The sequence below is a fragment of the Diceros bicornis genome, chromosome 39, assembly GCF_020826845.1.
Source record: "Diceros bicornis minor isolate mBicDic1 chromosome 39, mDicBic1.mat.cur, whole genome shotgun sequence".
NCBI classification, from domain to species: Eukaryota; Metazoa; Chordata; class Mammalia; order Perissodactyla; family Rhinocerotidae; genus Diceros; species Diceros bicornis.
Window position 1 is genome coordinate 23,626,996 of NC_080778.1, and position 24,173 is coordinate 23,651,168.

Here is a 24,173-nt window from a genome sequence, read left to right on the forward strand (position 1 = left end):
AGGCCATGCTGTGGCGACGTCCCACATATGAAGTGGAGGAAGATCAGCACAGATGTTAGCCCAGGACCAGTCTTCCTCAGCAAAAGGAGGAGGATTGCATGGATGTTAGCTCAGGGCTGATCTTCCTCCCCCCAGAAAAAAAAAAAAAATCCCACATCAGGGGCTGGCCCGGTGGCATAGTGGTTAAGTTCACATGCTCCGCGTTGGTGGCCTGGGGTTCACAGGTTCAGATCCCACATGTGGACCAACACACCACTTGTCAAGCCATGCTGTGGCAGCATTCCACATACAAATGGAGGAAGATGGGCACAGTGTTAGCCCAGGACCAATCTTTCTCAGCAAAAAGAGGAGGATTGACAACCGATGTGTTAGTTCAGGGCTAATCTTCCTCACACACACACACAAATATCCCACATCAGTCATGTGCGTCTGGATATTTAGATTTTTTTTTATTACAGTGGCAGATTTGTAATGTCCAATGATTATTTATTTACTTTTTGTATCCTAATTATAAGATTGTTGGCAATATCTGTGTTCCCTAATTGTGCAACTTCTTTATTGAAATATATATTTTTTAATTCTAAAGAACACTTTAACTCTTTTATTTGTTTTGAAGGAACTGATTGTTATTTAATTACAATTCACTTAGGAAAACTTTTAATTTTTCCCTCAAAAAAGATTACAATGAATATTCATTTTCAGGTTAGCATTGTTTTTCCTTTCTCACTGACCTGTTGTATAATTTTTTTGTGAGGAGACCAGCCCTGTGCTAACATCTGCCAATCCTCCTCTTTTTTGCTGAGGAAGACGCCCTGGGCTAACATCCGTGCCCATCTTCCTCCACTTTATATGGGATGCTGCCACAGCATGGCTTGCCAAGCAGTGCGTCAGTGCATGCTCGGGATCCGAACCGGCGAACCCTGGGCCGCCGCAGCAGAGCACGTGCACTTAACCGCTTGCGCCACCGGGCCGGCCCCTGATGTATAATTTTTAGGCATTTAAGTTCTATTTATCTTTAAGGCATGAGGCACAGTAGATTTTCAATTCAATGCCAATTTATGATGCTGTTTCTTAGGAACAGAGTGGTTGACTTGGGTATTTTTTTATTTTTGTTTTTTTTTTATTATTCTTTTTAAGGTTGGAGATCTATTTTGTTCTTTCTTTTTTATTTTTTCAGGGGAAGATTCACCCTACGCTAACATCTATCGCCAATCTTCCTCCTTTTTTTTTCCCCCTACACCCCCCACCCCCCCAAAGCCTCAGTATCTAGTTGTGTATAGTTGTAAGTTCTTCTATGTGAGCCGCCGCCACAGCATGGCTACTGACAGACGAGTGGTGTGGTTCTGTGCCCGGGAACTAAACCTGGGCAACCAAAGCGGAGTGTGTGGGACTTTAACCACTAGGCCATCAGGGCTGGCTTGACTTGGGTATTTTAAAAATGCATTTTTAATTATCTAAGTAATACATAAAGACTGCTCCTTGTGAAGAAATTGAGTAATAGAGAATTATTTACAGTGAATGTTTTTAGAGTTCCCTTTCTGCCTCAGTACTATTTCCTTTCCTGGAGGCAGCTGACATTAACAATGAGCCTTGCTGGAAATCAACATATTCAAAGTAAAAATGAAAAGGTCAGGGGCCAGCCTCATGGCGTAGTGGTTAAGTTTGGTGCGCTCCACTTTGGTGGCCTGGGTTCACAGGTTTCTATCCCAGGCGCGGACCTACACCACTTGTCGTCCATGCTGTGGCAGTGACCACATACAAAATAGAGGAAGATTGGCACAGACGTTAGCTCAGGGCAAATCTTCCTGAGCCAAAAAAAAAAAAAAAGTTCATGACGATTACTAATTCTAATCATTTTTTCCCAATTAATAGAAACAAATGATATTGAAACTCCATGGGGGACATTTAAATAGATAGTGCGTAAATGCATGAGCCTGGAGTATGAATCCCATTACTCAAAATCATAATAATGCCCTTCATCGACACAGCACATTTAAACTTTTAAAGTATTTTCATAGCTTTGTGCTTACTTTTTTCCTGCCTTCCTACAATTCTTGTATGGTGATTTAGTTATTTGTTGCTGTATCCATTTTGATTTTCTGGCAAATAGTATTTTCCTCGTGTGCTTACATTTTCTTTGTCTACACACTGGTTCCTTTTGTACAGGTAGAGGTTGGGCCTGCAAACTCTTAGTTGCAGTGTCGTGCTCAAATACCTTCTTAATTTTTTCTTTTTTATCTATTCTATGCTAAAGTAATGACCTCAATTCCTGTACTTAAGAATTAAAACGTTAATTGGTGCTTTTAAAAACTACCTCATGGAAAGTCTTCCCACTCCTTCCAGGCAGCAAAACATTTAAAATTACATGAAAAACGGGCCGGCCCAGTGGCATAGTGGTTAAGTTCACGCACTCCGCTTTGGCGGCCCAGGATTCACAGGTTCAGATCCTGGGCGTGGACCTATGCACCACTTATCAAGCCATGCTGTGGCAGGCGTCCCACATATAAAGTAGAGGAAGATGGGCACGGATGTTAGCCCAGGGCCAATCTTCCTCAGCAAAAAGAGGAGGAGTGGTGACAGATGTTAGCTCAGGGTTAATCTTCCTCACCAAATGTAATTTTTTCATTATTGATTTTACTGACATGATTTTCTTATGATTTATGGGGATTGAATATCACAAAATCCTAAGAGGCTGCTTGTCCCCAGCATTAGTATCTTTGGATTCCTGGGGCTGCAAGGTATTTCGTATTGTTTCATTTATGCTATTCAGGATCTCCTCCTGCAGTGTGATATTACTGCAAAATCATGAAACCATCCCCAAGGCCTACACAAAACCCTGTCTTATGTTCACCACTGCTGCTGCCTCTTTGGATCCATCTTCCAGCCCCTTCCTGCTGTGTTCAGACTCTTACGTCATCTTTTGCCCTGACAGTCCCATTACCCCGTTAAATCTGACTCCCGCCTCCAATCTCTTTCCCTCTGAATTCATCTTCCACACTGATGACAGTGTTATACTTCTGGAAAGGATTTATTTGTCTTTGCCATGGTCCTACAAAGTGCTTTCACAAACATCTCCTAGCTCCTGCCCTTCGTTTCCCTAAAGCCCTGCCTATATCCTGCCCTGTGAGCTGCGTTGGATGAGGAGATGGGATGTTAGGTCATGAAGACCACATTGGACGATTGCCTTTCTTTGGAAATGTCGCTTACTTGCTGGGAATTCACAGCCTCCCCTTCTCTGCTCATCCTTAAACAGTAAGCGTCTGCATGCAGTCTTCAGCCTTGCTCACCACCACACCCACAAATCATTATTCCCTCCTCTGTAAATCTACTGCACATTGTTGACACCTTCACGATAACCCCATCTCAGCCCAGTTTTTATTATGGCTCGAACTGCCTGTCTGTCCTCTCCTAGGTGTGAGCTCTTTGAGGACAGGAACCTTGTCTGGCAGACAGTGGGTAAGTGGATGTGAGTGTAATGGCTTTGTAGATGCCTTCAGACTTCTTACCCACATGTACCTCTCCAGCGAGGTTGGATCTCTAAGATCTAAATGCGTGGTTGTCCTAAATGGCAGGACACCCGTGTAGTCACACCACTTCTTTCAGTTGCTGAACAGCCAAAGACACACACTAAATCCATGTGCTCTGACCCAGAACTGAGACATGCAGTACCAGGTTTTGAAATTACTTTGTAAAGCATTTTAGGGTAAAAACGCAACGGTGAATACTTTCTAAGAGTAATATGCAGTATGGCCGATGTAACTCTTTCTAGGTAACGTGTAATTGACATAAATATCTCATAAGTGCTTTTTTTTCTTATTTTGAATGCATTTTACTTTGCTAAAGGGAATATTGGTGCATTCGAATCCTTAAGATTTAAGAACTCTATTAGTTTCAGATAAATAAATATATCATTGCTGATTGTCCCTACTGAATGAGGGAACACTTTTTTTTTTTTTTTTTTTTTTTTTTGTGAGGAGATCAGCCCTGACCTAACACCCGCCAATCCTCCTCCTTTTTTGCTGAGGAAGACGGCCCTGGGCTAACATCGGTGCCTATCTTCCTCCACTTTACATGGGACGCCGCCACAGCATGGCTTACCAAGCAGTGCGTCGGTGCGCGCCCGGGATCCGAACCAGCGAACCCCGGGCCGCCGCAGCGGAGTGCGCGCACTTAACCGCTCGCGCCACCGGGCCGGCCCCTAAGGGAACACTTTTTAAAGAATGTTTTTGAGGTTAACGAATAGTATAAAACCAAACAAAATAGAAACACTGTTACCTTAAATTACTGTTTTAATTCAGGTTTCACAATTCTTTTTGCCTGGTCTTGAGTTGGAAATTGGCTCCTTACAAAGCTGTGAATATTCCAACAGATGAGGGAGGAACAAAATGAAATGTCAAGAATTTAGCTGTAAACAAACTCTTAGGAGATAGTTGTGTACCTTGGAATCTTATTGCCTTAAATAAAGCATTACCAAGCTTCAGATTTCCTGCATCCCTCACTAAAGCGCTGGGCTGGGACATGGGGTGTGACAGAGTTAAAGGAATTGTTTTAATGACACTGCATTCCTTTTCCTGACCCAACAGCAGGTGTTGCCCATCCAAAATGCTTGCAAATCAGTGCTTTTGAGCAGTGATGGTCAATGCAGAGTTTTGGCACTTCCAAACTAGAATATTTGATACTTTGGTTTCAAAACTACCATATTAGTCATTTTATATGTGTTAGAGAATTTGTCAGTATAAATAAGAATGGGAAATGGCTGCCCTAGGTTAGTACTTTCAGTTTATTTTTTTTATTTTTGCCTGTGAAATAATGACAGACATTTATTTTAGAAATTTACTGGTGTTTTTAAATTTTTTTATATTGCTTTAAAAGAACTGAGGTCCCCTCAAAGAAGGTAGAACATTCGAAATTACCCAGTCTGAATTTATATAGTCATTCTGCAAATGGAGGGAGGTAGAGAAAAATTAAATACTCATTACTGTACATTAGAAACTCAAATGCATTATCAGAATGATTTTTAAATGGACAGAGAAACACTTTCACTTTCTTTGTAATCTCTTTGCTGTATGATTAACTATGAGCAGACTTTTGATATTTTTAAAAAGCACAGGAAACATCTGCTACAAGTGGATTGAGACAATATTTTCCTTCCAGGAAAGAGGAGATATTGGGCGGCAGAGCAGAGCTCCCCATCTCCCTCACTTACCTGCACACAAGTGGTAGCTAGTGTTGATCTTGGTGACCTATAGCCCTTCCCACAGAGGGAGGATGCTGTGTGAATCAGCTGCTCCCAGGCATTTCTAAAGTTTGGGCCCTCCCTCATTTACTTGGCTTCCTTCTGCTGAGCTGGATTCAGCCAAGTCTAGTCAGAAATATCACAAGCAGTAGCTCTTTCAAACAGTTACTTTTAAACAGTTGTGGGATGGAACAAGCATTAATGTTGGCAGCAGTTAAAAACATTGAAGTTACTCTTATGCAAACATGTACTCACCCTGACTGCTCATTCCTCTGAAGTCTCTGATGGGAATAAACACCAGAACTCGGAAGTGGTAACTCTTTATGGGGTTGATCTTGGTAGTAAAGCACTTGATTTTGTAGATCTTAGTAATAATAGCTACCATTTATTGCATGCCTGCTCTGTACCAGGCCCTCTCCACACATTATCTTTGTTTTTAGAACAACCAGGCAAAGTAGTTGTTATTCCTATTTTTATAGATGAGGTACTGAGGCTCAAAGAAGAGGAATTCATTTCTCAAGGCCTCATAGCTGATAAGGTACTGAGGTTGGTGTTCTGACCTTAGTCTTTCTTTTCATGGGCACACTGCCTCTCTTGGAACTCAGTGTGGTCAGGATTATGTGCAAAATTTTTAGTAGTGAAAACAGCTTTTCAGATTCCAATCTGTTCCTTTTGTTCCTGTTGGGATGATCAATTGGTCTACTCAGCTTGTCTGTGTCTGTTGCTTTCCTTTTTCTTTTTTCTCATGTTAAAGTGTGTGAGAGAGAAAGAACAGGTGCATGTGAATTGTGTGTGCTCACATGGGTCTGTGTGAGTCTGAGAGAGGGAGGAAGGAAGGGGGTTGATGATAAACCTTCTTCTCCTATGCCAATGACTGGGATCATTGAGGCCCCTTGCTTTAGTCAAGGTTGATTGTGATTAAAACCTCCTTGGAATGTAATACTGCCATACAAATTTCAAAAATCCTTAGCCCAGGAGACTATCAGTTTTCTTGCCCAAAACTTGATGCAAGAATTGCCCAGTTATACAGCAGTAATGCTGCCTTGAATTCTTAAAAAGGTCAGAATGGAGAATAACAGTGCAAGAGGTGGCCACAAGTTAAATGGATGGATAACAAAAGTGCTTCATGAACTCCGTGGATGAATTCATACTTTCTCTCTTTCTGCACCCCACCTGAGCATGTCTTCCTAAGCAGTCTTCTATGGTAAGATCTTAGAATGTTGGAGCAAACACAGAAGAGACGTATCACCATTGACAATACCTGAGAGTAGCACGGGCCTATGAGAATAGTGACAGACAGGCTAAAGGACAGAGGGAAAGGAAGCTTGAGGAGAGTGCAGAGTGTGACTGAAAGGACTCTCAAAGCTGTGTTTGGAATAAAGGGGATGAGGAAGTGCTTGCACAGGGCAGTATAATATTAAGAGAGGAGACAGGAAGCCCTTAACCATATAAGCACTTTTTATTTCCCATCTTCATCAGAGAACGGCCCTGCGAATTAGAAAGTGTAGCACGATCATTACTGAGACTGTGTTAGAGCCTGGATTACGAGTTAGATGGAAAAACGACACAGATCCGCCAGATGTCTAAACCTACGTCCCAAGTAACGTGGGGTTTTTACCCGTGATTTCAAGGTCACATGATGCATCCTGTGAGAAATTACCAGACAAATGGAGATGGATGAATGTCCTAATTAAGGGGGAACGTTATTTTTCAGAAGCTCAGGACCTGGAATAAGCTTGATGTCAGTTCCTGGCAGGGCTGTAGAAAAATGACCAACTGGAGATCCTAAATGTGCTCAGGAAGGAATGTGGTGGTCACTGGGAATCAACATGGATACCACTAATAAGCCTTGCCCACACTCATTTCCTTTAAATACTGCTTTCTTTTATTTATTTTTTGGAGGAGAGGTACTAGATTATTAGATTTACAGATTCATAGTCTCACATTTCACGTACGCTCATTTGGTTCAAATAATCCTCACAGACTATCAATTTTGGCAAGTCTTGATTTCAGTAAAGTATTCAAAAAACTCTCTCATAACCTTATAAGCAGGAAGTGGCTCGTATCCTGTAGATTCCCATATTTTGAAAACTAAGCCGTAAGTTTGTTGATTAATGAATGACATGGTGTCCTCGTGGGGGAATACTCAGGTGGGCACTGTCATTGGCATTATTTTTCACCTGGAAAAGACCCAAAACTCAGCAAAAAAAAACCCCAATAAAAAAAAGATACCTCACTGTCAGATTTGCAGATGAGAGAAAGCTGGGAGGAAGAGCTGTTCTGAAAGTAGAGAGACTAAAAATTCAAATCATTTTGTTGGCTTGTTGCTGCTGTATTGTTAACTATTATTGTGAACATGACAAGGCAAAATTTAATACTTATAAATATCAAGTTCTAAATTTATTACAGAAGTCAATTAAGCAATATGGAGTAAAGGAAATGTAATTTTGAGGTAGTTATGGGAATATTGGAGTTTTGGCTAACTATAATATTGTGAATAATATATCTATAAACAAAGAACAAAGAAACGAAAAACAATTCTCCAATGAGAAAAACAAAATGTAAGCTATTTTAGATGGCATTTTATGAGTGTAATATCCACATGTGAAATACCGGTTAGGTTTCATCTTTATCATTCATTCCAACATTATAAGGATGAGAATAATTGGTTCTGTGGGGCATATTTTAAGGACATTAAAAACTGATACAGTTTCCAGAGCATATTGATCAGAGTGATGAATGCAATGTCGGGATATCATGTCCTAGAGACGTTATGGAAGGTATTGGGAATGCTTAACCAGTAGAAGACTAAAGGAAGATATGGTGGCTGCCTTCAAATCTGAAGGGCTTTGTTTTTTGAACAGGATAGTAAATTTATCTCCATTCCTAGGGGCGAACAAGAAGCAAAGAATTGCAGGAGGTACAAGGAAACAAGTTCAGCTCAATATAAGGGAAATTAACAAATCAGACTGACCAATGATGAATGAAAGGCCTTGGAAAGAAGTGACCATCACTTCACTCTAGTATTGGAGCTCAAGTTGGACCTAATTATTTGTATTCTTTAAGGCCCAGTTCCAATGTTACTGCCTCTCTGCAGTCTCTTTCTTTCTGCAAAATATTTTCTTTCTTATTTGTGTTTGAACTTCCAGTACCATACACAGTAAATGGATTACAGTGGGTACTTAGTAAATGTTGGATGAAAAAATGGAGCGGGGCAGTGGACTGGCCTGGGTTCTCAGATAACAAGGCAGTCAACAGCAGAACTAAGAACAATCTCTTATATTCCCTCTACTAGCTATTTATTTATTCCTGCTTTGAGTAGCTAACTTTAGGGGAAAATTTGTTGAAAATTATCTGAGAACGAAGGATATTTTAGCTGATTCTACCTAGAAAAGCATTTCTTCCTGTAAGTTGAATTTTTAATCATAGATATTGCTCACATATTGCAAAATAGCTTAGTTCCCCGGAGAGTGTTTTGAAGTTTTCAGAATGATTATCAAGTTGTCATCTTATGAGAATTTCAGTCACGAATGAAGAAAATGATCATTTTCAAAGTTGGAAGATTTAAAAAAAGAAATAAAATAAATGAAAACGATGCTATCAGAGTTTTGAAAAGTTGCCTTTTTTCCAGTAGCAATAGATCTTGTGATATGGGAGGCTGAATGTCACTGAGTAATATCCCTCTTTGTTATTGTGTTCGATTTAGGCTGATTTGAAAGTCATTGAGAAGTGGATGGATGGTGTGAAAGACTTCTTAATGAAAGAGCAGGCTGTCCAAGGAGACACAGAAGGGCTGCAAAGACAGCTTGACCAATGCTCTGTGAGTTCTGCTGAGTTAGGGAACCTCTTGTAAAAAATTACATTTTCTTCTTCTTTATTATTTGCTGCTATTATTAAAATTGTAAGAATATGATGTGACAATAAACCTAGATAAAATATCTTTCATCATAAACCTTTTTCGATTTTATAGTTAATAAAAGAATGACTGATTATTCATATTTTTATTTTTGGCCATGGTTATAGAATTTTGGATAGAAGAACAATTTTAGTTCATGAGGAGCTGCTATTTTATGTTACAATGTCAATCTCAGTGTCATAATTACCCATTGTATATTGTTCTTACTGTGCCCTGTGGTGAAGCTTTAAGAAAAACATTTAACAAATGAAATTTGCCAGTAATGCTTCATGCATTTTATATTTGGTGAAATCATTAGGCTTCTCTAAATTAATTAAAAGTACTGTTCCCTGAGGAGAGTCAGGTATTTCCAATCTAATTTGGCAGGCGGCTCTATGAAGCACCCAGGTGAAATGAATTTCTTAACACACAACATTTCTTAAGTAGTTAAAATTCTTGACTCCCAAGCAATCTGTTATTATAACATTTGCTGAGATTCAGGCAGACAAACTATAATTATGGCATCCACTTATATAGGAGTGAACTCAACAAGTGCTTATTTTCTGTGTTCAGGCATTTGTTAATGAAATGGAAACCATTGAATCATCTCTGAAAGACATGAAAGAAATAGAGGCTAACCTTCGGAGCTGTCCAGTTGCCGGAATCAAAACCTGGGTGCAGACCAAGCTAGTTGACTGCCAAACACAGCTGGAGAAATTGAGCAAGGAGGTGAGTTTTTCCACTTGACTGTCTGTGGTTTTCAAGGGGTAGCTAGTGGCTCCTCTTGACCGCCTAAGTTGGTTGTATGGCCCATCCTGTTTGAAAAACAGTGGTCTAGAATCACTAGACCAACATGGGTGGCAGGTTGGGGCAAGACATGTGTCATTTTTCATTAAGGGAGGGAACCAAATGGCCAATTTGTTTGACTCTTCAGTGGGGATGAGCTTGACATGTTCAATAAAGAACGAGAAAGGCATTGTAGGTGGAATAGGATGAAGAGAGGAGTTGGTAAGATTTGAGGTTAGAAGGTAGGTGGGGAGGGGTTGTATGTGGCTTTGAAGCAAAGATTTTGAATTTTATTTCAAGTATGATTTCACACAGAGAGCAGAGGGCTTTGAGCAGGGGAGTGACATGTGATAGCTCTTTTAAGATCACTCTGGCTTCCATGTGGACACAGTCACGTGTTGCTTAATGACGGGGATGCATTCTGAGAAATGCATCATTAGGCGATTTTGTCGTTGTGTGAACATCATAGAGTGTACTTGCACAAACCTAGATGGAATAGCCTATTACACACCTAGGCTATAGGCCTGGTGTAGCCTATTGGTCCTAGGCTACAGACCTGTACAGCATGTTACTCTGCTGCATACTGTAGGCAGTTGTAACACAATGGTATTTGTGTATCTAAACATAGAAAAGGTACAGTAAAAATAAGGTATAAAAGATAAAAAATGGTACACTGTAGAGGGCACTTACCATGAATGAAGCTTGCAGGATGGAAGTTGCTTTGGGTGAGTCAGTGAGTGAGTGGTGAGTGAATGTGAAGGCCTAGGACATGACTGTACACTACTGTAGACTGTAAACATTGTACACTTAGGCTTTACGAAATTTATAAAAAAAATCTTTCTTTCTTCAATAATAAATTAAGCGTAGCTCATTGTAACTTTTTTACTTTATAAACTTTTTAATTTTTTTTGACTCTTTGACTCTTGTAATAACACTTAGCTTAACACATGAAAACATTGTACAGCTGTACAAAAATAGTTTCTTTCTTTATATCCTTACTCTATAAGCGTTTTTCAATTTTTAAAATTTTTATTTTATCTTTTTACTTTTTAAACTTTTTTGTTAAAAACTCAGACATAAACACACACATTAGCCTAGGCCTATACAGGGTCAGGATCATCAGTATCACTGTCTTCCTCCTCCACATCTTTGTCCCACTGGAAGGTCTTCAGGGACAATAACACCCATGAACTTGTCATCTCCTGTGATAACAATGTCTTCTTCTGGAAGACCTCCTGAAGGACCTGCCTGAGGCTCTCCTGGAGGAGGCATCACTCTTTTCAGAAATATGTCCATGGTGGTTGGCTTGGTTTTTATATTCCGTCATAGATTTGCTTGTAAGCAGATAATGTACCATGAACATTCGTCTCTATTAATGAAAACCTTTTGTTGTTGGAGTCCATGTTTTCAAAGTTTTTAAGGAGCTTGTTGAGGTCTACAAAAGCTTTTGCTAAACGCTTCACTGTAAATTTTCTTGGGGTTCTTCTTTTTCTTCTCCTGCAGTTTCCTTTTCTCTTGCCTCTTCTTCAGCTATATGTTCTTGTTCTAGCTCCAACAACTCCTCATTAGTCAATTCCTTAGGAACCACCTCTAGGAACTCCTCAATGTCATCCTCATCCACACCCAGGTTAAAGTTGTTTGCCGTCTCAGCCACAGCCTTGTTGATTTTTGCCACCTCCTCATCCTTGGCAAATACTTTGAAGTCATGGACAAACCTCTTAAGTGTCTTCTTCCAGACGCACTAGGTGATAGGAATTTTTAAGCTCCATTAAAATCTTATGGGATCACCGTTGTATGTGGTCCATCGTTGAGTAAAACGTTGTTATGTGGTGCATGACTGTAATTTGCTCTGGGAAGGCAAGAATGAAAACAGGGAGAATACTTAAGAAGTATTGCACTCTTGGAGAGAGAGGATGGTCCCTTGGACTAGGGAGATGGTGGTGGTGGTCACCAGAAATGTTAGGTTTGGACTATATTTTGAAAGCAGAGATGGGAGTCTAGTAATAGATTTGTTGTGTGATATGGGAATAAGTGGAGTCAAGGACAGCTCAGGATTGTTGCAAAGCTTCCACTTTGTGTGAATTTTGGTGCTATTTACTGAAATGGCGAAGACTCAAGGAGCAGAAACTTTGGTGGGAGCGGGTGAGATGATAATTTCCATTCTGCAAGGGTTAAGTTTGAGATTATTAGATATGTAAATAGGACTCTTTAGCACGTATCGATGGACAAGGATGCTAAAAAGGAAAGGTCAGCCACAGGAGAAATGCCAGGAGAGTGGGAGGTCTCAGAGGCAAGGTGGAGAAAGCTTTCACAATGCCCAATGCTGAGGATTGCTGCAGCCAATCAGAACTGAAAAGCAAGCTTGAGATTGACAAGATAGAAGCTTTCAATGACCCCGAGAAAGTGGTTCCAATAGAGTGGTAGGGAAGAAGGTCTCATTGGAGAATGTTAAGGAGAGAATAGGAAGTGAGATATTGGGACCATAAGTATAACCAACTTTGAGAAGTGTCTCTATTCAAGGGAGCAGAAAAATGGGGTCGGTGCTGGAAGGGACATGGGAATCCAAAGAGGTGTTTTTGTAATATTTAAAAATAAGGGATGGGTTGGCCCCGTGGCATAGTGGGTAAGTTCACGCGCACCATTTCGGTGGTGCCCTGGGTTTGTGGGTTCAAATCCCGGGTGCAGACCTACACCATTCATCAGCCATGCTGTGGCAGTGACCCACATACAAAATAGAGAAAGACTGGCACAGATGTTAGTTCAGGGCTAATCTTCCTCAAGCAAAAAAAATAAAATACAATAAAGGTATTGCAGGATGTTTCCATGCTGAAAAGAAGACCCTAACTTACAAGGAGAAAATAATGATGTAGAAGAGATTGAGAGAAGATAATTTCTGAAGCTAAGTCTGTGATTATGTGACAGGGGATGAGATCCATTCTCTAGGTGAAACAATTGCTGTTTGATGGTTCCTTATGGTAACAGAAGGGAAGGCAACAATGGGTCCAGTCGGGGTAGGGTGTAGTTCTCTTCTGATTGCTTCTATTTTGTTAGTGAAATACTCGTGAGGTTGTATACAGCTGAAGTGAGTGAGAAAGAGGGAAAAAATGAGAGGAGAAAATGTACAATACAAGAATACTCTGGACAGTCCCATAGATAATACATATCTCTTAATACAATTTTTTTTAATGTTTATATAGGAAAAATTTCATATTTGCATCTCCGAGTATTTTGTTTTGTTTTCGTTGTTTTCCTCTGAATTCCTTATTTTTTTTTTAAATTTTTTGTTTATTGCAGTAACATTGGTTTATAACATTGTATAAATTTCAGGTGTACATCATTATACTTCTATTTCTGCATAGATTACATCATGTTCACCACCCAAATACTAATTACAAGCCATCACCACACACATGTGCCGAATTATCCCTTTCGCCCTCCTCCCTCCCCCCTTCCCCTCCGGTAACCACCAATCCAATCTCTGTCTCTATGTGTTTGTTTATTGTTGTTATTATCTACTACTTAATGAAGGAAATCATACGGTATTTGACCTTCTCCCTCTGACTTATTTCACTTTGCATGATACCCTCAATGTCCATCCATGTTGTCACAAATGGCTGGATTTCATTGTTTCTTATGGCTGAGTAGTATTCCATTGTGTATATATACCACAGCTTCTTTATCCATTTGTCCCTTGATGGGCACTTAGGTTGCTTCCAAGTCTTGGCTATGAATTCCTTATTTTGAACACGTTCAAACCTAAAGAAAAGTTGAAATAATGGTACGGGGAACAGCCATATATCCATTCCTAAATCAGCCAATTGTTTGTTTTACTACATTTGCTTTCTCTTTCTCTCCCCCACTCTCTTTACATACACACACGCATATACTTTTTTTCCCTTTTGCTAAAAATGTACTTTCAACAGGAAGTTGAATATATCATGACACTTCAGCCCTAAGTACTTCAGCATGCTTCTCCCATGAATAGGGACAATCTTCTACAAAACCACAATACCGTTAGCACATTTAAGAGAATAGTTTGATAATATCATTAGTATTCTAGCCAAATTCAAATTTCTCTAAATGTGCTATAATCTGATGGCATGTGCTTGAAGGGGCTAGATTTCTTTAGGAAGTAAATAGGGAAAACGGTTTGGAAATGGCAATGAGGAGCAAGAAAGCAGCAGATAGATACTCACAGAGACATAGCTATTTAGACCTATGTATCTATCTATCTGCATATATGCATACATATACATATGACATCATAGAATTAATTGTGAATTATTATTGATTCAAAGTATGGGAATAAATGTATGGGAAGTTTTTACGTGTCTTCGGCAAGGAGGCAACCATATGTTGTGTGAGAAATTATCTAGAGCAGTTCCAGACTATTGTATTTCATTGAATAGTAAAAATGTTAAAGTTTTGGAGAAACATAATGTTGCCAAATTTTTATTTTGCTAAGAAATATTGGACGTACCAATATTGGACAACCAATCAACAAACAAAAACAGTCTATCCCGTCTATTATATCCATGATATGAAAAGAACATTTTTTTTTTGTTACATTTTATTTATTTATTTATCAGCCATGAGCTAACATCTGCCAATCCTCCTCTTTTTGCCGAGGAAGACTGGCCCTGGGCTAACATCTGTGCCCATCTTCCTCCACTTTATATGGGATGCCGCCACAGCATGGCCTGACAAGCGGTGCGTCGGTGCGCGCCTGGGATCCGAACCCAGGCCACCAGCAGCGGAGTGCACACACTTAACCGCTATGCCACGGGGCCGGCCCCAAGAAGAACATTTTAATGCCAAAAAATAGAAAGTATATAATCTCAGGATAATTAATTATAATTTTGAGCTTTTTTTTTTAAATTCACTACAGTGTCTTTATTTTTCTCATCTCTCTATGGATCCATGAAAATTATCTAACTGTTGAGTGTCCAGAAACTACTAGTAAAGAGAATTTTCTGGAATTGGGACTTGAGGAATCTGTATCTATATATTTATAAAAACTTCTTACCGGGTTAAGCTGCTGATCTTCCAGGCTTGGGGCCCAGGGCTGCGTGTCCTGGTGGCAACAGGCTCCCGGATTACCATGGGGGCAGTGAAAGCAATGCTTCTATTTCGTCCCTGCCTATTTTTATGACTGTGACTCTGTTTGGAGAGCAGAAAAGGAAGGCCACTGAGTATTCCCCCTTACTCTCGTGAGTGCCATGCTATCCCTGTGCTGGCCTTCTGTCACTATCAGCTTCGCAGCCAGGCAAGCCCTGGCAAGGTGACCACACTGTGGGGTTTAATTTGAGCGGGAGGTTGAATGGTGAAGAGAGCGCAGGGTGGCCTCCGTGGGACGGTGTCTTCTCCCACAGTGGAAGTCAGTCTGTGGTTAGAGGGAGGATCTTTCTGAAAATATTTTTTAGCCTTCTCTGAAATATTTAACTGAGTGATTGAACCAGATTCAGACAAATTCCTATTTTCTGATGTCATTTTTTTGTATCTGTGTGGAATATACAAGTATTGTACATTAGCAAACCCAAAATTTTGTAGAGCAGTGTTTTATGAACATCTTTAATAGCAACCTCCTTTTATCTGCTTTTTAAAAGTGAAATCTTGTTGGGGAATCCTGTTAAAAAGGAGAAAATGGATATCTTGTTTGCTTCAGATTTTTTTTTCATAATAAACAATGCTACAGTAGATTTCCTTGAAATTTTTGCTTTTGTTGATGTTACAATCCTTCAGTTAGAGTATTACTCTAAAAGTTATGTTGTCAAATTATTAATAGATATTTCCAGATTAGATTAATATCCAAAATGTGATATCAAATCCAAGTTATAATTATTGTGGTTATTATTGCTTATGTTCCACTGCATCAACACAAAATGTATAAAGGATTTTTAAAACTTAATTTTAAAACTTAAGACTCTTTGTGGAAAGTTATCACGGTGTCTTTAGACATTAGAAACTAGGACTTGACATTTAATGAGTTAAGATTTGTTTATTTGGCGAATGGCTTTTCCTTTCTAGATTGCTATTCAAAAAAATAGGTTGTCTGAAAGTCAGGAAAAAGCAGTGAATCTGAAGAAAGACTTGGCAGAGATGCAGGAGTGGATGACCCAAGCCGAAGAAGACTACCTGGAGAAGGATTTCGAATACAAGTCACCGGAAGAACTTGAGAGCGCTGTGGAAGAAATGAAGGTGAGGCTGGGAGAGTCAGTGTCAGCAGGCGTATAGCTCCCCTCCTCCCTCTAAAATGAATCACTCAATCAATCATCTGTCTAGCTGTAAAGCGTGATATGACCATATAATCTTTCGTAGTAGGATTTCGAATTTAAAAAGCAAAAAGAAGGGTAGCTGCTATGATTTTAGTAGAGGAAGGAAGCCGAGACTCTGCTTGTTCAGCGTGGCCCATGAGTAGAGTCCATGAGGGCCCCTGAGACAGTCTCTTAGGTTAGAGCCTGGGGGAGCCACTGAGAATGACTCAAAAATTCAGTGGCATTGATTACATTTTACAATGTTGTGCAACCATCACCACTGTCTATTTTCAAAATTTTTCAGGAAGAATTATTTTTTGTAAGAAACAAGAGACTTGCCAATTCAGTTGGGGTATATCCTTATTTCATCAGGTATATTCTTCTAGTGAATACATGAACACGAAATAAATACCAAAATTTTGTTAGAGCAGGTAAGAATAGCAGTGGGAATGTCGTCAAGGGATTTAATATCAGTTGGAGCCACAGGATATATTTCCTGTAAACTTATATACCTGTCTCAATGGTCTTGAACTCTCTCCTTTTTTATATAATAAAAGAACTGGGTATTATCCCCAAATTTCTACCACTGCTTCAAGTATCCCTCAGTGTTCAAGCCAAAGGAGATAGTGTCTTAAAGGCTCTTTTTAAAATAAGATTTAGCAACACATTGAATGTTTTATCCCAAAGTTAACTTGCCCAAAAGTATAATGAAAGCAAAAATCTCTGTGCGGATATTTTAAAAACAACTAATTTCATCAATGCATTATTGTGTGAGTCAAAGTAAATACAAGGGACTTTTATTGTATCTGTAGTATTTTCACGGAAACATCTTTTTTAGTGTGTTTTTTTTGAAACTTTAAATAATATGCTCTATATAAGGCATTTTAAGGGTAGCCTACCATGTTAGGAACCATCTTATTTCATTTATTTTCCTCCTTTTCACTGTTGGCAGTGTAATTCTGTGGTTTCTTAAAGTCACTAGAGATGAGAGTTTAGAAAAATGAGATTAAAACCCTTGATTGGGCAACATTCTATTTTTATTCTGCCAAACAACCATTAGGATTTTAAAAACCACTACACTTAATTATTTTACCGCAACCTAGGGAAATTTAAAACCATTAAGCGGTAAAGAAAGCTAAAAGGGAAAGTGAAAGGCTATTTTAGGTTAATTTTCCTGAATGTGGGACTTCATCTTAAGCCCAGAGGAAGAGTCAGGAAAGAAGCTATTTCTAGATCAGATCTTCCCAGTATGACTTCATCATCTTTGAAATACTGTTAATTATTAGAAGGGTAGATATACTTATGTTCCAGGAGAAAAAATATGTTTATATTATTTTTAAAGGATACCTTTACCATGGTATGCCCCATTTTTTTTGTGTGAAAATTTATTTCAGTCTAATATGCTCGGATCTCCAGTGGTCAATTAAAATTAATTTGCTTAGATTCTTATTATGGAACCAGAATTTGAAACTACTTCCTGTCAGTAAACATAATTTAGGATAACTTAGGTGTTAACGCTGCTGTTATTAAATGAAAATATATGCGTGGGACTGTGTATACTGGAACATATAATGAGTGGAATTTTGTAGTTAGTATTCTTATTTCAAAAGAATTTCATTCTCCGTAGTGATTTACCTAAATAACGGTCCAATTAGGTCGTTAGAATCATCTAGATGTGTTAATTTTGCTTTAGTTATTTAAAAAAACAAAAAGAAGGAGATGGGTTCCTGAGAAAGGGAGATGATTTTCAAGTTCATTCTCTCTTGGAACAGAGGGCGAAAGAGGATGTGTTGCAGAAGGAGGTCAGAGTGAAGATTCTTAAGGACAACATCAAGTTATTAGCTGCAAAAGTGCCCTCTGGTGGCCAAGAGTTGACGTCTGAGCTGAATGTGGTGCTGGAGAATTATCAACTTCTTTGTAACAGAATTCGAGGAAAGTACCACACGCTAGAGGTATGTTCTTTTTTTAGTGATGCATTTCTGAGACTCAAGCTCCATAATGTACTGACCATCTCCGTATCTTGGAAAAAACTCCATTTTTCTTTTCAAATACTGAATCATCACGGAAAAGTAGTTCTTGGATAATAGGTTGATAACAATGAAACAGAGATAAAAAAAAAATAGGAGACCAAGAATCTGCCTTCAATTACTGGAAAGTTCTTGGAAAAGTCATTTCATGTCTTCGGACTCGACTTTTTTTATATGTGGAATCAAGATTCTTACATTACAGATGATCTGTAGGGTCTGATCCAGTCCTAAAATTCTAAAACAATATACTGTGAGCACCTCTTTTGTTTTATTTTGCCTGGTTAGTACACAGAGATGAACTGAAGTTTTTTATTTAGAATGGTGTCTAAAGTTAGAGAGTGACCTGAAGGAGAGAAGACCTTGAATGTGCTGGAAGTTTGCTGGACCATTTCCACTATCCTGGCCATTTGGTTTAAGATGTAGATGATTCTATGAGTTTTTTTAAAAATAATATTAAGTTTTTGCTTGTTTGTTTTTATATTAGTGTGACTTTTGTTAGATCTTATTGAAAAGATTTAAGAAGCATTTTCATTTTTAACAATGTAATTTAAATTGAGTTCAACCTGAAACAAATGATTGTGTTGTTGTAAATTCTAAAATGATAATCATGGCTGCAATATTTAAACTAAATTCACTCATTACTTGCTTGTTGTGAATCTATTTTGTGCTAAGATAAATATGTATAATTGAGACTGGTTAATGAGAAAGCTACAAGTCAAACAAAACCTTATTCTTTAATATTAACATGTTGTCTAACATAAAACATCTGAGGTTGCTCATTTTAGAATTTAAAATTCTGTAAACATTAATATGTAACATTATGGATGCTTAATCTTAAGTCTAGTGAATGATCTTGGAATTGAATTTTACCACAGTCTTCTCCATGTTTTCTTTTCTGTCATAACCACCCTAGATTTGGCTCTTTGTTATTTTCCTATTTATTTATAGGCAAAATAACAACTTATAATATGTTAAAATAATGAATGGGGTCCCCAAGTTGTCTCAAGCTAACAAAAGACTACCATGTACTCTGTCATTTCTTCAAGCTGTCTTTATGACCCAGAGGTGGAAATTTGAGAATGAGGAATGAAATAAATATTTTGAGTGTTTAGAATTGCTTTGAAAATTACTTTGGACTTAGTTTGAGAGAAGAAAAGGAAAAATGTAAGAAAAAAATATATAGATAAAAGAGAAAAGGGGCTGGCCTGGTGGCGTAGTGGTTAAGTTCGAGTGCTCCGCTTTGGCGGCCTGGGGTTGGTGGGTTTGGATCTCGGGCATGGACTGATGCAGCACTCATCAAGCCATGCTGTGGCGGCATCCCATATACAAAGTAGAAGAAGATTGGCATGGTTGTTAGCTCAGGGACCATCTTCCTCAAGCAAAAAGAGGAAGATTGCCAACAGATGTTATCTCATGGCCGATGTTCCTCACCAAAAAAAAAAAAAACAGAAAAGATGAAGCCAAAGATGATATCTTTGAAACAGGAAATGAAAAGAAGAAAAAAGAGGCTTCCAAATGAAAGCACTCTTAAAATTATGTCAGGAAGTACCAAGGGATCTTGGGTAGAAATAGCCCAAATTTCTAAATTGGAGTAAGAATGCCTTTCTTCAGAAAGTCAAATTTTACTACTTAGATTATTGCTAGATTCCTTTAAAGTGTTCTAAATCATGCACTATTTCAAACTGATAGCAGAGTACGGATAATACTACTAACACCTATGTACACATCCCTCAGATATAACTGATATTAACATTTTGCCATATTTTTCCAGATCCTGTTTTTAAAATAAAATAAGTTAGCATTACAGAACCTGTTTCCTTCTTCCCCACCTCATCCCATCCCTCCGTCCCTCTCTTGAAGTAATTATTATCCAGAAGTTGATGTATATTCTTCCCAACTATGTTTTTAATATAAAAACTTATTTTTCAGTTATCAACTGCTATGTAACAAACCTTGCCAAAACGTAGCGGCTTACAAAAACATCCGTTTATTATTTCTCATGGTTCTTTGGGTTGATTTAGCTCAGCTGGGTTGCTCCTCTGCTCCATGTGGTATGTGGAGAGCTCACTCAGGTGGCTGCCTTCAACTAGGAGCTCAGCTGGAACATTCACGATGGCCTGTCATCCTGCAGGTCTCTCTCCACATGGCCTCTCGGTTTTACAGCTTTTCTACAGCACGGCAGCTGGCTTTGAAGAGGGAGAAAGCAGAAGCCGCCAGTCCTCTGACAGGCTAGGTCTGCAATTTGGCACAGCGTCACCTCTGTAACATTTTTTTGGTCTAAGCAAGTCACAAGGCCAGCCCACGTTCTAGGGAGGAGAAAACAATTCCACCACTTAATCGGAGTAGCAGCAAAAAATTTGTGGCCTTCGCTAATCCACCGTAGTTCACTCTCTGGTCCTAAATTAGTTGCGTTCCTCTCACATGCAAAATGCACTTACGCTCTCCCAGAGACTCCTCGAGTCTTACTAGGACAGCATCGAGCTTGAAATCCAGCATCTTGTGATCTGCATCGGGTCCAAATGCAAGTGTGGCTCCTTGGAGCAAGTTCTCCAGGTGCTCCTTGGATATACCCATATATCCAAGGTACAGTGTGAGACACACAGAGGAAAACCTAAGTGGATGCTCCCATTCAAAAAAGCTGGGGCAGTGGGAGGGCAATAGCAGTCACTGGTAGGAGTGCCTCTGAAATGTAATAACAGTAATTCTGAAATCCAGCCAGGCACATGCAGTCAGGGCCCCCTACTCCAGGGGCAGGGACAGCTGGATTAGGGGGGACCAGTTCTGCTTCTTTGGAGCGCTTCTCTGTGACCCTCCTTTCTTTCCCCTAAGAAATAGGGCTCTGCATGCAGCTGAGTTGATTCCTCAGTTTGCTTTCTGCAGAAATTTGGGAGGCCAGACACCTCTTTTCCCTCTTAGTCTTAGCCAGGGGATGGCAAATTACAGCCCGAGTGTCAAATCTGGTTTGTGGCCTGTTTCTCTATGTCTTGTGAACTAAAAATGGTTTGTATATTTTTAAAGCGTTGTTAAAAAAACAAAACAAAGCACACACACACAAAATAAAGAAGAATCTGTGATAGAGACCAGATGTGGCCTGTAAAACCTAAAATATTTACTATCTGGCCTTTTATAGAAAAATTTGCTGACCTCGGATCTGGTAAGCACACCTTAGACGGAGTGCAGGCTAGAATGTGCCTTCTCTCAGTCAGCGGACCTGAAAGAGAACCAACCCGGGAGGCTCCAAGCTGAGCTCTTTCTCCTAAATTTATCAAATCAAATAGCCTCCTTCTAGATGGGGAAGGGGCTGTTCCTCCCATAATTTTGCTCAAAGGAAGGAGAGTATAAATTTATGTCCCCCCAGCAAAACTCCCCATAGGAATGACAAATAAGTGATAGCAACTAATACAGTAAGTATAACATAACTTCATTTTGGGTGAAATGTGGCTCTCTTCATATATAGACACATTCGTATGAATTTAGAAAAAAGTTGTAAAGAGAATATGCAGCAAATTGTTACATCAGTTACTTCTGAGGTGGAATAGGGTAGACCCCAGGGAATTCCAATTTCCTATATACTTATGAAAAAGTGTTGCAATGATGAATACTTTTTACCTTTCTATTTAAAAAACAAACTAATCATGTTTCCCTCCTGGTGTCTTCTACTAATTAGATGGTTTTATTTTTGACATTTAAACAGATTCTTGGGATTTTAGTGTAAAGAGTGGGGCAGCTCATTCCTCTTTGCCGCCCCCCCCCAACAATTGGTCTAATATAATTTATTGAAGAGTTTTGTTTCATTTCACTTATTTGAATTCCAACTTCATCAGTTTCTAAATTCCTATGATACTCATATCTAAATGAATTATTATTCATTTAAGAGGCTCTGTAGCACTAGAAATACATTGCATCTCTAAATGTCTTCTTATTGACTTTGACTTCTCTCTTGGCCTCCTGTAGGAGGTATGGTCTTGTTGGATTGAGCTGCTTCACTTTTTGGATCTTGAGACCACCTGGCTGAACACTCTGGAAGAGCGAATGAAGAGCACCGAGGCCCTGCCTGAGAGGACAGATGCTGTCAGTGAAGCCCTGGAGGTGGGGGCCTGCCTTATCAGTGGTATTGCTTTTGGTTGCAGTGAGGCCAAATGAGTATTAAGATGAGGAACGTAAGGCCTCGTGCCCACAGACACATTTGCTTCCTCAGTAGTTTTCAGCCTAACTTGTGTTTTCTTCCATTGCCTGAGGTATTTATACAATCGTGTATATTTAGGTTATTGGGGACCCACTAATTCAGCTCACGAGGTGGTTAGCTGTTCGGTAATTAGTGCATTTTAGACCTGACGGTTTTCCAGCTTGTTTTTACCAGTCCCTGGATAAAACTCTGCCTTATGTTATAAGGACAATTGCTCTCTTGTTTCTTCATAAAGTTATTTTTGCTCATTAGACACGGCAACGACCGTGTTTACGATGGCTCCTACTGTGTTGTCTTCAGAAGTGAAGAGTTGGAGGACAGGATGGAGTGGGCAGGAGTAGAGGCATGGAGTCCTGTCCTAGGGGCTTATCTCCAAGCCTGGACTGGAGTTCTTTGAGGCCAAGAAATGTTCCTGATTTTTGGTTTTTCCCCAGTTACCAGCACAGCATGAGGCACATGATAATAGCTGTTTTTTAAATGGATTAAAATGTGAAGAGAGTAGATTTGCTTAAAAAAAGAGAGGAGGAAGAGGAGATAGTCTTAAAACTATAGGGATACGATGTGGTGACCGAGTGGATGATTGAATCGAAGGTTAGAAATAAGTCAAATGTGGTACCTACATTCCAGGAGCTGGATACTCTGCTGAAGAAAAGATGTCACTTCTCAGACAAAATAGCAGAGTGAGAGATTGAGAGAATAAAAAAAAATATGAAAAACTTACTCTAAAAGCACATATTTTTCTTGTATGAGAGCTAAAACGTGCATTCTAGAATTATGAAAAATGGAGCAAAGTATAAAGCAAACTCTACGATAAACACTTTTAAACACTTTGGTGTTTTTATTCCTGTTTATTATTTTTTTTTACATATGCACACTGAAAGGTGTTACGTTATAGTAACTGGATCAAAGGTTTTGGGAGTCATAAAGACTTTGGAGCCAAGATGGAAGCTGAGCTCTTTTTCTTACTGACTGTGTGTATGCAGGCAAATTACTTAACCTCTCTGAGCTTCAATGTTCCCGTCTGTAATATGGGAGTAATATTTAGCCTGTATGGTTAATTAGATTTATGTATATATAAACTGTGTATATAAAACTGTGCCTAGCATTCCGTATATGTTGTAGAAATATGAGTACCTCTTTTTAGTAATATTATCAATAACACTTTGAGATAACTTTTCTTGTATAGTATTGTTTTCTGCTTTTAAACTTTGTATCATGTCATGAGCATTTCTCCATGTAATTAATAATTTTTGAAATTTTTTTTTGGAATTATATTATCGTATATCATCATTCATGCTGAGTTCTCAATTTTATGTATTTGTTAACAGCATGATAGATATTTTTGTGACTTAGTCATTTACTTAATTTCTGGACTTGTTCTTTAGGTAGATTTCTAGAAAATGGAATTGCTTATTAAAAAAAATGGACATTTTTAGGATCCTTGATACATTTTGCCTCAGTAAACGCATTATTTTTTCCCCCTGTCCCCATCCAGTCTCTAGAATCTGTTTTGCGGCATCCAGCAGATAATCGCACCCAGATTCGGGAACTCGGCCAGACTCTGATTGATGGAGGCATCCTTGATGACATAATCAGTGAGAAACTGGAGGCTTTCAACAGTCGATACGTAGAACTGAGTCACCTGGTAAGAACTTGGACATGCACGAGTGTTGAGGAGGATTTTTGACATGGAGCTGACCTCAAGAACTTGTACCAAGGGGAAAAGTTGGTAACCAACATTATCGGGGTGTTGAGGGCTTTGAAGTTCTAGGTGGGGAGGAGTAGACCT

The 24,173-nt window shown here is 39.1% G+C and overlaps 1 protein-coding gene across 5 annotated transcripts in view; it reads left to right on the plus strand.

Annotated features, from left to right (window-relative positions):
• Positions 1-24,173, plus strand: part of UTRN (utrophin) — a 509,169-nt gene that overhangs the window by 157,362 nt on the left and 327,634 nt on the right. For all 5 annotated transcript variants that reach the window (XM_058534226.1, XM_058534222.1, XM_058534221.1 and 2 more), the window contains 6 exons: positions 8,943-9,056; positions 9,705-9,860; positions 15,945-16,115; positions 17,944-18,123; positions 22,153-22,287; positions 23,880-24,029. In XM_058534226.1, coding sequence (XP_058390209.1) covers positions 8,943-9,056; positions 9,705-9,860; positions 15,945-16,115; positions 17,944-18,123; positions 22,153-22,287; positions 23,880-24,029 — 906 coding nt within the window. The remainder of the gene's footprint in view (positions 1-8,942; positions 9,057-9,704; positions 9,861-15,944; positions 16,116-17,943; positions 18,124-22,152; positions 22,288-23,879; positions 24,030-24,173) is intronic.